This window comes from Macrobrachium nipponense, chromosome 39, assembly GCF_015104395.2.
Source record: "Macrobrachium nipponense isolate FS-2020 chromosome 39, ASM1510439v2, whole genome shotgun sequence".
Classification (NCBI taxonomy): domain Eukaryota; kingdom Metazoa; phylum Arthropoda; class Malacostraca; order Decapoda; family Palaemonidae; genus Macrobrachium; species Macrobrachium nipponense.
Genome location: NC_061099.1, coordinates 10,786,166 through 10,803,978, shown reverse-complemented (window position 1 = coordinate 10,803,978; position 17,813 = coordinate 10,786,166). Strand labels below are relative to the sequence as shown.

Here is a 17,813-nt window from a genome sequence, read left to right as displayed (position 1 = left end):
GAATTAAAAGCGCATGAAGTGCGAGCTTTTCCGAATTCTTGTTCTTTCCTTAACAATATGTCATAAGGACATATTAGCTGTCACATACGGGAGATGCAACTCTGTGTTGACTTCCCATATCCGAGGATGTCAAGATAACCTACGAGAGATCCTTCTCTCTTGGTTGATAATGTCTGCGGATACATTGCTGGGGATAGGGAGCCGATACTGATCCTTAACTAGTGAGTTAAATTTTATTTAACGTCGTGTTTTTTCTTTGGGTTGTTTGAAAGGAGTTTGGGGATAACTCTTTTCAACTTAAAGTGCTAACCCTCGTGTTAGGATCAGGTGATCGGGATCGGTGTTTGTCTCCTTAATTATGCCACTAGGCATAGGCATATTGTCATGTAAGAGGCTCTGTCGAGTAAATGGATAAGACCCCATCGATAGACCCACAAGAACTCGTTTAGCCATAGGTCACATCCTCGCTGAGGCTCTGAGGCGAAGCAGATTCCTAGGCATTAGCCATGGAATCTTCCCGCCTGAACAAGTAGGAACCAAGGTTTAATTTATTTATTACCTACAACGTATGTTGTTTTTACCTGTCTATTCAGTAAATAGTTTGTCTCTTACCCACCACCAAGGTGTCAATCAGCTAGTATATATCTGCCGGGGAGTTGCATGTACAAAAAATGATATTGTTAGATACAATAAAGTTTTGTACATACTTACCCGGCAGATATATATGATGAATGGCCCACCCAGCCTCCCCTCAGGAGACAGGTGGAAGAGAAAATCTGGTTCTAGAACGGGAATGGTTCCTATTTCCTCCAAGCCACCCAGCGCAGGGGGGTAGATCACCTGACCTACCTGCAGCGTGTGCCGCGAAATTCGAATTTCTGTCGGACGTCAGAGACATAAGCTAAGTATATATCTGCCGGGTAAGTATGTACAAAACTTTATTGTATTCTAACAATATCATTTTTCAAGGGAACCTTGATAAGCGTTTTGAGTGCAGAGTAATTCAAATAGATTTTAGTGCTGCTTGTGATTGGTGGTTATCTTTTAGGATTACTTCAAGATTTCCTTACAGGTAGGCAGCAACAAGTTGCTTTGGACAGGATCTTTAGTGAACCAAGACCTATTGTGTCTGGAGTTCTACAGGGCAGTGTTCTTGGTCCACTGTTATTTGTTCCGATACGTAATACAAACCATCGGTCCTTTAACAATAGGAAGTAGCTAGCGGCAGCTGGAACGGTCGTAAGCTTCGAACAAGGGGAGAACGGTAGTTAACTGCTTGTCCGATCGTCGCGCGCCGCGCGGTAAACAAATCACTTTTGCTTTCGGCCGCGGGTGTGAAGGACGTGTTCGTCATCGCTCTCTGCCCGCTTCATCGTCGTATGCTTTGTTTTTATTGTGTTTTCTACTAATGGTTTGTTTGACTTGAAAATGAAACTGTAAGTACACTGTTTTCATTTTCATTACTTAATTATGAACCAACATGGAGTTATCGCCGTAGATGCGGCGATTTCCTCTCTTTTCATGAATTGAACCCTTGAATTATGTCTCGGTGCCGAGGGCGGGCGCGCTCGCGCCGAGTCATGTATTTTGGGCGAAAGTGTGTAATTGAAAAATGTAAGTACTCTTTTCATTATATTTTTGCCCTGTGCGTTCGTTACCGAGAGTGTGATTGCGCTCGGCACGAGCCTTTTAATTTTGTATAATAGAATGCAATGAAAGTGGATTCGCAATTGCAATATTTTCATTTTCATTTATTTATTTGCATGAAATTTAATTTGGATCAATTTTCGTTCTTACCCGGGAATTGATCCTTACGATTTTTTTTATGTGAAAATGAAATCGCAAGTGCAGTATTCTGTTTCATTTTCATATATATTTTATGATAGCATCATATTATTGGATCAAGTTCCGTTCTTACCCGGAATTGATCTTTTCCCCTTTAAGTTCTATGAAGTGAATCGCAAGGGCAGTATTCTGTTTCATTTTCATATTACTTTTCACTGCTGTGCGGGGGTAGGGGAAGCGAAGGTCTGCCAGGAAGTCGTCGGAAAGCTCTCCCGCGACTCCCTTGGTATCCGATTCTTCGTCTTCCTTCCTGCCCCCCGCTCAGCTTCTTCGTTGTATTTTGTATTTGGGGTCTTCCTTGCGTTTCGGTGGGCATGTCTTCCCCCCGTGCGTGAGGGAACCCCTCTTACTAATCTATCTATGTTACGCAGGTGCTACATCCGTGGGAGACGACCTTGGACAGGTATGGACCACCGCGGAGGCAGGGCGTGCCTAGCATCCACGGGCTGCTGCAGCGTCTAGCGAGGTCTGGGGCGGTCTCCACTACTACCACGGCCGCTTATTGCTGCTCCCCCCCCTCCTGGTCTACACTCCCCATGCTGTGTCGATGACGCCGTCTGCCGCTATGGGCCGCAGCCGTACCGAGGTGGGGTTGCCGCCGCCGCCTGTTTTCTTCGTGTTGCCTGCCCAGACTTCCGCTGTTCCAGCAGCTCGCCCCTGGAGACCGGCGGCCGCCAGGACCCAGGTTCCGCTGGCTGCCGATGATTCTACGAGGCGATCGCTGGGCCTGCCAGTACTGCCGCTGATTCCCGCTGTTGGCTTGGCTGTCCTTCTGGGTCTACCGGCTCTACCGCTGCGCTGTTCCTGCCGCTCCTGAGCTGGTTGCTGTTCCTGTCGCTCCTGATTCCTGTGCCTGTCCATGCTGGTCCTGCCCACGGTGTGTCTTCCCCAGTCCAGGTCCTTCCGGACAGGTGCAGTCGGGCCCTGTTGCTTCGGCAACTGCCCCGCTCCCTCCTGGATGGAGGACCTGACGACTGTCCTGCGAGAGCTGACGAGGAACGAGGAGAAGAGGAAGCTGTCATCTTCGTCTTCATCGTCTGCTGTTGCCTCTTCCCCTTCGACTTCTAAGGCCCATAAGCCGAAGAAGAAGAAGGCTGCCTTCCCCCCTAAGAAGTCTCCTTCGGGAACTTCTAAGGGCCCGTCCCACCCCGGTGGGACGGGGGGTCCTTCTGCTGGTCTCCTGCTCCTTCGGGAGCGGGGCCCGTCTCCCCTTCCGTAAGGAAGAGATAGACGGGGACCAGAGGAGTATCGGTTAGCTCTGGTACTTCCTCGCCTGTGCTAGCGGCGATGCCGCTACGCCAGGTTCCGGCTCAGTCTCTCGTTCGCGAGAGATCCCGAGTACGTTCTCCCTCGGGAGACCGTGCAGCCAAAGTTTCGGCGCCAGAGTTCGCTCGGCGCCAAGACGCGGCACGGAGCAGAAGGCTGGTGAGAGATGCTCAGGTGACTCTTGCCAGGCCAGCGGCCGCTCTTGCAGCGACCAGCTGGTAACCCTGGGTTTTCCCCCCTAAGAAGGCTCCTTCGGGACGCTTCTAAGGGCCCGTCTCGCTCCGGCGATTCAGGGAGCTCTTCTGCTGGTCCTCCTTGCTCCTCGGGAAACAGGGCCCATCTTTTCTTCTACCAAGGAGAAGAAGACGGGGACCAGAGGAGTACCAGCTTCGCTGGCACTTCCTCGCCTGGTTCTAGCGGTTCTGCCGCTAAACCAGGATCCGCCTCGGCTTCTCGTTAGCGAGAAGTACCGAGTGGACGGTCTCCCGCGGGAGACCGTCCAGCCAAAGTCTTGACACTCGAGCTCGCTCGCCGCCAAGACCGAACGCGCGGAGCAGAAGACTGGCGAGTGTCGTGCAGACGACTCTCGCTAGGCAGTGGACGCTCTCCGCAGCGACCAGCTGGCTGCTCGGGTTGACGTGACGGTCGCTGACCAGCCACGGGTTGAGGCGAGGAAGGGGTCCCCGCGGTCGTCGGTACCAGCCACGGCTGGTACCAGCGGCTCGACGCGCCGAGAGGACGCTCGCCGGTCTCACCGCGACAACGAGCCTAGCAGGTCACCTGACGCCGCTCCCATCGGGACCGGGCGGAGACGGTAACCAGCAACAGCTCGCCTGACGCTAGAGATCAGTGTCGACGTTCTCAGCCGAGCCTCTCGCCCCAGGCGAGCGGTCAAGGCTAGGCCTGCTGCTCGATCGCCACTGCGGGTGGACGATCAGCAGCAGCCCTCCAAGCACGCTGGTCCTGCCAGCGAGCTAGGGGGGAGCGTCAGGTCTGCCTCTCCTGTACCTTCAACCTCCTCGTCTACACCGGGAGGAGCGAGGTACCTATGAGTGATCGCGAGAGGTGCGCCGCTCGCGATCCCGATATGACGCTGTATGGACCAGGCACGGTTCTAGGACCGACCAGGACATACGCGCAAGTAGCTGGAGGCGACCGTCAGGGGTCTGCCGCTGTTCCTCCTTCTGAAGGAGGAGTATCTCGGGATCTGTTCTTGTTGGAGGGACTGGACGGTCCCTACTCCGCAAGACACGGTTACTCCCGAGATACAGAGGAATTTGCAGAAGTCATTAAGCTGATTCGTCAGCATAATGACCTTGCGGAAGGATTGCCGCTCCCACCAGCAGAGCCCACGTCTCCTGCTCGAGTCGTTTGGGGCCCGAGAGGGAACCCAAACCGACGGTGGGTCTGCCGCGATCGGAACTTGCCGATTCTGTCTCGAACCAGAGTCTCTCGTCTCCGGACAAGAAGGCTCTCTCAGTTCTGGCCGCCTCGATCAAGCTACTTCCACCTCCTCTACTGCGACAGCGGCGTTTCTACGTGTCTTCGGACACCGTAGTTGAATACTCTTCGGTCCTCCTGAGAGGTTTCGACCTCGACGAGGACTGGAATGAGTCGAGGACGGTATCGGCTCTCTCCTGTCAGGTGCGATCAGCCCCACCCAGACGACGTCACAGTGGCGGCAGACCCTTACCTACAGTGAGAGTTCGTAACCCTCCGCGGGAAAACGTTTTCTCCTGACGATACGTTTTCCCAGACTCTGAGAGGCCATCGCCGCAAGGCGATGGCTGTTCCTACTCTTCTCCAACGCTAGTTCCACTGGGAAGGCGAGCGAGTATCCAATTCCTCCCCCATTCCCTCTCTCCTTACGGTTACGAGGGAAAGGGGAGGGATCCTACAGAGATTTCTCCGTAGGATCCCACGTTCGGGACTTGCGCTACCGGGGGGACCTTCGGGTCCTACCTGACGTAAGCCCCGGCGTTGAGGAGGAATCCTGCCCCATTCTCGATTTCTACGGGAATCGAGAGGACCACCAGCGCATATCGTTTGACGAATTCGGTGGGGGTTTCGCAGACTGCTTAGAATTCTACGAATTTCTAACGCATTCAGTGTTCGAGTTTTACGATCTCCAAACACTTAACGCGACCGACCACGGTCCAAAGTGAGCGAGACGAGAATCCCGATATACACGATAATCGGGAACCTCGCCTATGCTCGAATTCCTGGAATTTCTAGCATTGGGAAGAAGACTGCTGCTGAAGAAACTATCTCACAGTAGGCGACCAACCTGGACTAGAGAAGATCGGACGGGAATATCCAGTTTTGGCTTGAACTATCGTCTTAGTATTCTGTTCACCATTGAAGCTTTCCTTCGAGGAAGACTTCTCCTTCACTCTCTTTGATAGAGATCGAAGGTGGTCGATCTCCAATCCTTATTTTGTTTTCTTGAAGGAAAGAATTTAGGACGGAGATCGTTGTTCAGAATCCTACAAAATATACTACGTATATTAACCTCGCGACATGATTCTACTAAGCAGTTGAATTGTCCGAGGGGTAGGCGCATATCCTAGTTAATCTACGGATTGCGACTTATAAGAGAAGTATTCTAATTGAACTGCAACTCGGGGTTGCCTGCAACCTCCCAGGAGTTTTCAGTTTCAATTTTATATACAGTGGGGCCTCGCTTAGTCACGGATCAGCAATCACGGATTCAGTTAATCACGGGTTTTTCCTCAGACCACTTCTCAATCTAGGCTATATCACAGCATCGAGGGCTTGTCCGTTGTAGGCTAAGCCTCGTCCGGTTCCGATAACCAGCAAATGCATGAACAGATTCACATTATGATATTAACTGACAATAAAGGTAATAAAACCATTCTCACCTTATATATTATTGGCATATCTTCATAATATTATAGCCTATTCATGAAATAATTCCACATCATTGACATCAACTTGTAGTTAAGCGGCCAGCAGAAATGTAAACATTGAGTTACACTTAACAGCACCTTTGCCATTCTTAACCTTTTAGAAATGTTAATAGTAATAGTGTAATTACAGTAGTAATAACATTTAGGAAAACATTACTTTTCAATTCGAACTTCATTATTGTTTTGGTATAACTAATCAACTTCTCTGAACACTGCAGTCATACAAACGATAATTGTCATAGATTATCGTATTGTTGTTTGCCATCGGCGACGAAGCGTAAATGTAATAAAATCATTTTTACCTTATATATTATTGTCATATATTCATAATAAAACTCATATCTTATTATTGGCATATCTTCATAATAAAAAGCCTCTTCAAGGAATAATTCCTTGGGGAATGCATTTTTCAAAAGACAAAAATACACTTCACATGTTTACAGCATGCAATGATTACTTTATTTTGGTGTGATTACATTAATTTTACAGTATGGTACTCTAAGCAGTACAGTAACTATTTTTTTTTATCATAAATGTATATGCATTCACGAAAAAAATACGTGACACCGTGACGTCACCAAACCTAGTCTCGTTGGTACATAATATATTTACACAATGTGAGTGGATACACCGTTCTACAAACTACCGATGTATTTTTATGCAAGTATCCTCTAAATTCTGTCATAAATCACTTTACTTACTTTTTTTGTGGAGCCCAAATACTACGTATATCCCCGGGAAATTAACGAAATCTCGAATTTTATCATGACCAAAGATTCACTAATTACTATGTTTTCTTCTTCTTTTTCCATGGACTAAGGCATTTTTTAGGATACACCTCATTTACAAATTTTCAAATACTATGAATGTAGATAGCAAAATCTCTCTCTCTCTCTCTCTCTCTCTCTCTCTCTCTCTCTCTCATCACTTATTACTGATCTATTATTCTGTGATTTACGAAACTGCTTCAATACAACTTTTATAGTTGACTCAATGATTTTCACATTATAACAGTATACAAAAGAATATCTTATCACTATCCATGTTTCATTTCTTATCACCATAAAAATATTTAAAATACAGATTTCATTGTGTTATTCTCCAGCTAAGCTAGTAACATATTCTCATCCCAAGCTGCTCTCTCAAGCTACTCAACAGTTACTCTCATCCCAAGGTGCTATCTCTCTCTCTCTCTCTCTCTCTCTCTCTCTCTCTCTCTCTCTCTCTCTCTCATCTCTCAATGAAATATGAATTACTGTATCATAATATCATAAACTATTATGTACAAAGTTAAAATAATAATAATATTCCATTAATAAATTAGTTTCTTTTAGCAACTAAATTGTTTTCCAAAATAATTCCTTCGGTAATAAACGTGCATCAGCTGATTCTAAACGTAAACAAAAAGACAAAAATAGATTTTTATTGCTGTATTTTGCTGGTTTATACATTAATAATTATAGTTGGGTGCTGTAATCATTACAGTATAAATTGTTTTTTTTTTTTGTCTTTTTTCATAAAATATGTTCATTCACGAAATAGATATACTATGTACTTTTAGTTTGGTGCAGCAGCCAAATCATGAAAATAGAAAGAAATTGTTAGGTAATTATACTTTTGTTTGCTGATCTGATGAAGGGGGAATTGAAGATAGGAAAGAATAACTTTGAAACTGTCTGAATTTAGTTTAAGGTGATAGTTGAAGACATATTTGGTGCTTGAACTAAGTAGGCAGTTATAAACATTGAAATAGTGGTCTTGGGTGGGTTAATTATTAAGTAGGCAGTTTAAAGCAATTTTTAGGGGGGTACCAGGATAAACAACGGGGTATTTACTTATCCGGGTGGGGGTTCTGGGCCCTATCCCCCGTGATTAACGAGGCCCTACTGTTACTTATATGGTTTTGTTCATGACAACCACCCATTTCAACGTTTATATTTACCGAAATTCGTTTCGCCTAAATTATAATTGCTCGAGCATATCTTTTATGCTCGGTAGTTCTAGCCGAACGCATTCCTTCATGGAATAATGGATTACCTGGCAACTCAGGATGACGAGGTCAGCGAGAGCTCAGGCTCAACTACTGCGTATTGAACTGCCTGATAGCAGCTCAGTATCAGCTGGGCCTCCGATATGCACAGTCATGTATCCTCTCTCTCTGCCCTGCTTTGATTGACTACCGAACCTATCTCTGCCCAACAATCATGGACTTAGGTCTCTGATTAACGGGGATTCTCGCAATAATGAAGGACCATCTACTGCTGTGACGCTAGATTCCATCGCCTTCGACATTGCGAGAATTTTCAACAGAGATATCTCTTGGACTCTTTCATCTTTCTGTTTACCGCACGGTAACAGAAGTCTGTACAAGTCTCCCGCTGCATCGCACTGCGATAATGCGAATGATTTTGCAGACATCTGAGTTTGTCTTCAAAAATACTCTTATTCGTAGGTGTACAATTGTTCATTGTTCAACCGAATTACGAGATGTGTCAGAAGACATCGCCTACTCTCCGACCTGAACAGTTCTACTTCCAAATGTTCAGAGCCCATGAGAAGCAGTTCTTCAGGCGGCTTTCCCCTGTGTTTTCATTACTGAAGAACGCCCCGCTTTCATTGCAACTACGACTTCTCACCGGACAGCAATGAAATAGCGGTTAGCGTTTTCAGTCATTTGTAAGCACAGGTTATGAATCTTGAGAATCCTTCTCGTCGATTCATATGTGAAGACGTAGGTTGCATTCAATATCTACCTTCGTCTTCAACGGTACATAGTGTTGTTTTCTCCTTAGCTGAGATTTCAACAACCATGAGATGTTTTATCTTCAGGGACCTCGGTCTCTAGAAGGCAATTGACTTTCGCCTGTTGGGCACATGCCTTAAGAGAATCATCACCTCGCTGTCCGGCATTGGTGACAAACAAATACATTATTTGTTGGTCTCTCGGCATAACCCTTTAAAGGCGAAGGTCACGTGACTTACTCGGATGCTTTGACAACTTGCCTCCTACCGAACGCAGTCAGTCGGCGGCTGTCAGAGCGGCCGAGTCAGTTACGAACTACGCTGTTGACTTAGTTCGGTTGTTACAGAGCAATCATTACTTCGTTTAATAGCTTGTTCAAAACAGTACCCATACCATTGACACCCACCATGGAGTGTCGGTGTCCTATCCACTACCGAGAACTTCGCTGCATGGGGATAGGAGGATGCGAGAGACTTCGTGGCAAACGGACAGACCAGTATGGGTACTGGACATCACCGAAGTAGAGAAGAGGGATAGGTCATGCGACTATTTCCTTCTTTTCCTCTGAGGAACTGCATGACTTCTCCTGCGAAGTCAAGCATCCAGGGGATGGGGATCCGTGACGCTCGATTCGTACCGAACTCGTAGCGAAAGACTCAGAACCCTTCGGTCCCTGACGATTGGTTCGAGTCGTTCACAATCCCCTCCCTAATGGACTTCACCGCCTTCGATGCGAAGGAGATGCTGCCTTGTCCGCAAGAACTTCTCCGTGGCGCAGGTACTGAAGGCAGGGGTCTGGTCAACCAGACCACATGCCCTCCTTCTACCTTCGGGATATTGCCCACAGGTCCTTGGATCTTTTTCCTTGGGACCCGTGGTGGCTGCTCAACACGTTGTGTAGCGAACCCAGACCCTCGCAGGCTGAACAGCATCGAGTCCTGGTGTGACCATAAGAATGGATGAGTAATGAGAGTGTGACTGGCTCCTCTTCCCATCTTTTTCTCCCCTCTACCTGTGGTTAGAGGGACACGGTCATCACCCTGCTGGATAAGGACAAGATGCAGGTGAGCTACTCAACAGAGCCCCATCCTATCCCTTTCACTAGGGATAGGAGCGTATATCCACCACTTCCTCCAACAAGGGGGAGGAAGTGGATGCCAGCTTGAGACAACCCATACTTTATGTTGCCTCTTGCAAACAGGAACAAGTTCTTGCTTGCTGGTACGAAGAGATACGCTTGCCTCTCTCTTAGTACTCGGCCCAGAGGTCTGACCATTGATCCTGCGGTGCACACCCCGATCAATCGGACAGAGGCTTGGATCCCTCCCATCGCTCTTACGACCAGGGAGGCTTGGATTCCCTCCCTCGCTCTTACGGGCCCATAGGCTTCCAGGGATTACGAACACCAGTCTGTTCATCAAAAGACTCAGATTCCTCCCACCAAGAAGTGAGTCTTCCTATTGTTAAAGGACCGATGGTTTGTATTACGTATCGGAACAAATGACAATTTGTCGAAAATTGCATTTTTCCTAACTATACAAACCTGAGGTCCTTTACATATAGTCCCTCATGCCACCCCTCACTCTGCGTATTTTGCATGGGCCAAAAGCAAAAGTGAATTGTTTACCTCCCAGTCGCGCGGCGCGCGACGATCGGACAAGCAGTTAACTACCGTTCTCCCCTTGTTCGAAGCTTACGACCGTTCCAGCTGCCGCTAGCTACTTCCTATTGTTAAAGGACCTCAGGTTTGTATAGTTAGGAAAAATGCAATTTTCGACAAATTGTCATTTTTTGTGTATAGCACATGTGATACAGTTGTTGGCCTGGAAAACACGATTGTTCAGTATGCCGATGATGCAACACTTAAGGGTGTGCTAATATAGCTGCCCTCAGCCTCTTATCAGGATATGGACCAGGGGTCCATTATTCTTCTCACTGTTGGACTATGGGACAGCCTCCCAGAGGATGTCGTACAATTGGAACTTGAGAAGTTCAAGCAAAAATGTAATGCATTAACCTAATGCTGTTCTTGTATTTTGATACATATTTATCTGTTTATTTATATCTACTCTTTTAGTGAGTGGTATATCTTTCTGTATTTCACTTTACTTCCTCTTACTTCTTCCTAATGAACACCAATTATTTGGAAGCTTGAATTTCAATTCAATGACCCCCATGGGCCAGTTTCATATGAATAGGCTCCATCTACTGAATTATTAATAGTAATAATAATGTGGATTGACTAAGATTCTCATCTATTATATGTATGTATATTAGTTGTGGCTGATATTTTTGCTTGTGAGGCGCAGAGTAAATTTGTATAAAAATTTGTGTGATTAACAAAATTTCTTAAAGTACTCTGCATCTTATTTCTCCTTCCCAGAATCTGTGCCAGAGAATCCTCGATGATGAAAAGGCCCTCAAATCAAGGATTAATAACAGAATTGTTTCCAACACAGAGAAAATTATTAAGCTTAGTGAGGTGAGTAGCATTTTACTCAAAGATTTGTAATGATATGTTCCCTTTTCAGATCACAGTTAGTCCTGAAAGTTTGTTACTTGATTCAGTGTAAGCAAAAGTTTGCACGGCATCAAGTTCAATGCTGAGTAGAGTTGTAATATCTTCACATTAGTGTTCTTGGGTAACAGACTTGCTTCTAGAATTCAGGCTTCAAAGTTTTTGAAATGAAGTGCATATTATAAGATGTGCAATAAGTTATTACTGTTGTTAAACTTCATACATGTCTTTCTGTCAACAGTACTCATGAATTTGTTAAACTTGGAAGGTATGTAAAAGCATAGTTTACTAAGTTTTTACAGAATGTTAGATAATTCATTACATATCTAATGAAAATATAATTCAATACGATTGCTTTTCTAATGTCATTTTTTATATCACTATAAATTTAAGGTAAGCACATTGCAGGAAATTTTACTTATTCCCCTCTTACAGGAACTTTGTGTAACACCGCCAGAAGATGGTGTTGATGGTCTGGCTCTTCTCGATTTAGATGCCCTGTTACAAGAACGCTTAGATAAACTAGAGCAAATGAAAGAAGAGAGACTAGAGACACTGAAGGAATTGCAAGAGAAGGATGAGGCAGGTGTTGTTTCTATTAATTTTAGGAATCTGTGTACAGTAATTGCAGTGTTCTTAAATACAAACCCTCGACTCATAGTAGCCTCACCGCCTGCTCCCCAGATATTGGTTGAATGTTCTCATGAGACCAATATCAATTCCAAATTGTACTATTTAACTGTTCACTATTGTAATCCTGTTAAATATTTAAAGTTAATAGAAATTATCCATGAACAAAGTACGTAGATGCAGTTAATGTTGATGGGTAATGTCAAAGAAATTTGCAGTTTAGTAGTGGAAAACTACAAAAGAATGTTTTTTCCATCTTTGCCCTTCTCGTAGATTTTTGTAATGAAAAAAGTGGGTGGAGTTAGAAAAGATGGTTTAGATTTACATCAATAGAAAGTTGGCAGATATTGGAACTTGCAGATGATTCTGTTTTAGTCCGCAAAACACGACAAGATTTACAAACCTTGCTTAATGCAATGCTTATAGTACTATTGAGAGAGGTAGTATAGAGAATAAATCTAGAAGAGCAAAGGTAATGGGGTATGTACAAAGGAATGAAATAACAAGTGATGATGATAAGAAAATTGATATCTGGTACAGGTTCTGTAAAGTTATAATTTAGTGAAAGACTAAAAAGGACAGTTCAAAGAAGTGGGAGGTTAAATAATAAGATTTGGAAAATCTGACATACTGCAATTGCATACAAAAGTAAGATCTGTATTGCTATATGGACATGAATTAGGGTATGACTATGAAAATATAGGTTTGTTAAGAATACTATGAGTCATTTGCATGTATAATTTAGAAATACATTCTAAGATTGTCAACAGGTGGCTGGTAACAAATAATGCTGACTGGTCAGTATAATTGTTTAGATTAATTTTTCAATGACCTTGATACATGTTGTCATTATTGGCTGCTATTGTAATTGAAGTTTCAGAACAATCTGATTTACTTTAATTAAAAGAAAGAAAAACAAATTTTTATCTTTCTCTCATGTTTGTTCAACTATCTCTTATGCTTACCATTTTTACAGGGCCTCTGCGAATTATTGTGTGAAACTCCATACTTCATACCACAAAATCTTGTGCCAACTTTAGAAGATTTAAGTAATGTAGAAAAACACATCAAGTCTATGGAAAAAGAAAAGGTAATTATGTTTTACTATACTATTTATTTCAGCATTGTAATCCAGAGGACTTTAAAAGTTCAAGTGCTAATCAGAACTTTTTCCCTTGTTTAGTATTGAAATTATGTCCCTTAGAAATTAGTAAGTTGTTCTATGTATGTAAGGTTATTATGCTTACAAATGTAGATAATGATTGAAGGTTAAACAGGGGAAGTTTTTCCTTAGAATCGGTTGTCATTTTGGTAGTGTTCATGTGTTTCTTCAAGCACTGATATGTTATTCTGGCTATGCATTTTAGATGCACTCAGGATGTTTTGCAATGCTAATACAAATATAAAGGTACAGTAATAGGGTGTGTACATTCAAGTTAAACAATAAACATCAGTGTTGGCGATTGTGTTAAGGAAGCAATGGAGGGGAAAAGTTGGGGGGAAGTTGATGAAAGCTAATAAAATGCTAAACTCTACTAGTAGAGACAAAATGACTGATGCAGTGATTACATTTTATGAATGGTGAAGGTAGTTGCTTATGATGTAGGTAATATATAAATTCCTCATGGTCACACTTGTGAAGCAGAGATGACTGGCTTGTATAATCACCTTGAGTAATATTGACTGACATCTGACAACAGCTAGCCTAATGTAACCATCAGTAGATTATTATTATAAAGGTTTAGTTTACCCGGACCTCTGCACGTAATAAGGCTCTTCTCGGGTTGGTAACCGTCAGTAGAATCATGGCAACTTAGGCATAATGTATAAATAAAACTGTTGATACCAGTAGCCTATTACTTAGATGATATATAAAACCCTGTCTGCATAGGCATTTCTGTTGTTACTTAAAGTACTGCAATAGTAGCAGCTACGTATACTGTACAGTAGTTGCTATCACCTAGTTAAAAAAAATTTCTCCCACTTGAGATTTCATTACATGGCCCTCGTACCTTTTGAGTCTGTTAAAAGGGAACAGTAGTTCAATGTAACATCTGAGAATGGGAGCTGTCACTCATCATGAAACAGAATGCTGATAGCCTGTAGGTTAAACTTGTACACTTGAGCTTCAGCGTATAAGATGCACATTGTATTAACTATGCCTTTTTTCTAGAAAAAGTTATATGTTGGCTGTATAAGTAAGAACAAATTATTTAATTAAATATAGTATACATAAACTAATAAGTATATAAATAACTTAACTAATTAATAATATAGCACTATACACAGGCTCATTTACCTCATCGTAACAGTATTTAGGTGTGTGCCTGACAGGAAAAACAGAATTTTAAAATTTTAGAAATTATATTCTGTGTGATATACACAATGTACCATTCTTTTATAATTACATGGAATTTTTATTAAGTTTGTCATTTCAGGAAGAAAGAGAGAGAACTTTTGCCACTTTGAAAGTAGGTGTACTGGAATTCCTACAGGAGCTAGAGCAGTCTCCCGAAGATTCATTTTTACAGCAAGTAGTATGTTTAGATGAAGATGAAGATGTTCCTCTGGGAAAGGCTGATATGCAGCAGTTAAGGGTATGCCTAAGGCACTTTTTACTATGATAATTTTCCTCTTAACTTCAAAGCAGTTTATATATTACCAGTTTATTCAATCATTGGCAGGTTGATGTGCTCAGATTTCAAGGTTTTTGAAAACCTAAACAACAAAACTTGTTTTTCAAGACATGTGGGAAATATGTTACTATTTTGCTGACAGATTACTACCAGGTTTTGTGGGTTTGACATCTAATGAGTCTTCTTTATTGTTTGCTGCTGGGCACTTTTTGCTGGATTTTACTGGAGAATGCTTCTTCCCACTCCTCTTGAATTGTGTAAATAAATAAGCTGCTTCCATTTCACCAAGTTGAAAACAACATACTAACTTTGCCTCATAACTTGGCTTAGTGAAGGCTTCTACTTGGCATATTGTTTTCTTCTCACCTTTAAATAAGAAACCAGCTCTTCACTTGCATTAAGCAGGGAATCACCACTCAGTTTTTCTGTGCCGAATGGATGTATAAATAGAGGTTTTGAGTTGTGAATAGGGTTGCATAGGTGCTACTCAAAAGCTTTAACTTTGATTCTGGCTCAGTAGTTAATGGTATCACTTACTCCAGCTCCTTTACCTCAGATTAGATTTAATATATTTTATACATTAACTGAAAGCACACAACATGCAAAGTTTTTCACTGCTTCTGGCACAGATCATTAGGCTTCATTTTTTCATGTAATCTGATGTACTTTGGGTTTATAGACTATAGTTGTGTTACTGAGACACTTCTATTATTAGAGATATTACAACATGGGGTGATTTTAAACAAAAGTTAAAAAAATAAGGGGGGGGGGTCCTTTATTCAAAGTTTCTGAATTGATATCACATAAAAAATCTGGAGTATATCTTACTACAAAAACTTCAAAGTTAAGATAAGAATCAAAGTCTGTAAATTTTTCTGATTCTGACTCGGCAACATCAATTGTGAGACAGATTCATGAAAATGTCATATATTTTCAATTTCAGACAGTTCACAGTGACCTGGAATTCAAAGTTCGGGAGAACGAGGCAAAGTCCTTGGAATTACGCGAGACAATAAAGCATTTGTGGGATCTCCTTCAGGTTCCTGTGGAGGAGCAAGAGGCATTCTTGGCTACAGCACCTAAGCACACTCCTTCAAGTATTGCAAAGGTACATATTTTCTGTACAGATCATAAAATTTGTATCTTGTAAAAATGAATTTTTTAGCCTTTGAAGACTTTTGGAAAATGACATACATAAAACATCTTGTTCTAAAGGGTCCACAATAATACAAAGTGTTAAGAGTCCGTGTATAATTTTTAAGCCTTTACAAAAAGCTTTTGAACGTTTCCCTGGGTTTATCTTCAATCCAAATGAACAATTAGTTACCTCTGTACATGTTGTAATTAATTGTTCATTTGGACTGAAGATGAACCCAGGGAAGGGTTCGAAAGCTTTTTGTAAAGTCTTAAAAATTATACACGGGCTCTTAACACTTTGTATTATTGTGGACCCTTAAGAACATTATATATACTCTCGCGATAGAGAGTTTTTCCCCAATAAAACATTTTGTTAATCAATTATTTTTGATAAAATAGTTACAGGAAGAATTAAGGAGACTCAGAGTGTTGCGCCAGCAAAACCTCTCATTGTTCATTGAGAAATTGCAAGAAGAGCTGACAGAATGGTGGGAGAAGTGCTTTGTTGGGGAATTGGAACGTGAAGGTTTCACATCGTCGCATCCAGGTATGTTGTACAATTCACGCTCACAACTTACCTTTGCATTCATGAGGCAGTGGACTAGCCTTAGTAAAACCTATGGCACCAACAGAGTAGGCAAAATTTTTTTGTTATAGACAGTATGTAGCCATAAATTATAGTACTGTTAGGCCAATATCTCTTATGCTTTATACTGATTATATGATTATTTTCTGATGCTTTCCTTGTAATTTTTGCCTTCTGGACCATTCCTGCTGGTGCATGTCTCTTGCTTGGTTTTTTCTCCTCACCATAAAAACTGGTTTCCCGATTTTGGTCCCCACTTAGTTGTTATATGTATAGAGAAGGTTGGAGAGCTCTAAAATGACTAGTGTATACACAGTAATAATATAAGATTATATATATATATATATATATATATATATATATATATATATATATATATATATATATATATATAATATATATATATATATTTTTTTTTTCTTTCTTTCTTTCTGTCTTTTTTTTTTCTTCATACAGTATTCCTACTTCATATTGGAAGTCCTATTTTTGAGCTCTTATTATTTATTGCAGGAGGTACATTGTAATTGTAGTTACAGTGTACATTTCTAGTTAACTTAGAAAAATATCTGCAGTTACATTCCTAGATAGCAAAGAGAAATTTCTGTAATTTCATTCCTAGGTAACTAGGAGAAAGTTAAAATTTACATTTGCTATGCATTCTGAGGTTAGAAATTGATTGTCAACTTGTGAATAAGTAGATTCCTAATTCTGGATTTTTGTTAGGGTGTAAATGTATTTTCTTTGTAAGCATATTTCATAATATGTTTTTAGCCACCTCCACTATAAGAGACTTCTTTTTATGTCATTTACTTGTAGGTACTGATGAAGCGGTCCTTGATGCGTATGAGAAAGAAGTTCAGAAATGGAAAAAATTCCATCAAGAGCATTATGGAATATTAGAAATGGTCAATCAGTTTTTGAGCTTATATGTTCAGATGTGGGAACTTGAAGAGAAAGCCAAAGATCCAAGTCGCCTTTTCAACACAAGAGGTGGAGCACTACTCCAGGAGGAGAAAGCCAAAAAGAAAGTGAGAACTGTAAGTATACGTGATAACAGTGTTCCTCAAGTTTTGTTTAATGAGCAAAAGTGTCAGAAAGATGAAATTGTGTTAACATTATACAATTAATATTTATAATATTGCATTAGTAATTCTTCTTTTGTGTGGTATTAATTAATGTACATTAAGCTTTGATTCTGGTGGCCTAGTCTAGCATAGTTTAGCAACCTTCAGATAATCTGTATAGTGTTTCCCCTTTTATAGCCAGATTATTATAGATTTGTGTTATGTTCTTGGATTAATTTGCTAGGAGTTTAACAAGAAAAATTTTGAAGCCACATTCACAAGTCTTGTTGCGCTTAAGTTTCAGTAGGGTTGTTGGATATTTTGTAGCAATTACACATACAGTTACAGCGTTATTCGAAACCAAGTTGTAGATTGGTCTTTCTATGCTCTTAAGGTATTCTAATTGCAGACAGAATTTAACAGTTCAAAGTTCCTTATTGGTTCATGTGAAATTCATG

The 17,813-nt window shown here is 41.8% G+C and overlaps 2 protein-coding genes across 3 annotated transcripts in view; both read left to right on the top strand.

The window, feature by feature from the left end:
- The window catches only part of LOC135210110 (vascular endothelial growth factor receptor 2-like), a 131,000-nt gene that overhangs the window by 41,443 nt on the left and 71,744 nt on the right, over positions 1 to 17,813 (top strand). The window lies entirely within an intron of this gene.
- LOC135209903 (protein regulator of cytokinesis 1-like) overlaps positions 1 to 17,813 on the top strand; it is a 29,063-nt gene that overhangs the window by 1,068 nt on the left and 10,182 nt on the right. Inside the window, exons 2-8 of the mRNA XM_064242644.1 lie at positions 11,140 to 11,266; positions 11,738 to 11,884; positions 12,909 to 13,022; positions 14,371 to 14,529; positions 15,512 to 15,676; positions 16,105 to 16,252; positions 17,108 to 17,328. Coding sequence (XP_064098714.1) covers positions 11,140 to 11,266; positions 11,738 to 11,884; positions 12,909 to 13,022; positions 14,371 to 14,529; positions 15,512 to 15,676; positions 16,105 to 16,252; positions 17,108 to 17,328 — 1,081 coding nt within the window. The remainder of the gene's footprint in view (positions 1 to 11,139; positions 11,267 to 11,737; positions 11,885 to 12,908; positions 13,023 to 14,370; positions 14,530 to 15,511; positions 15,677 to 16,104; positions 16,253 to 17,107; positions 17,329 to 17,813) is intronic.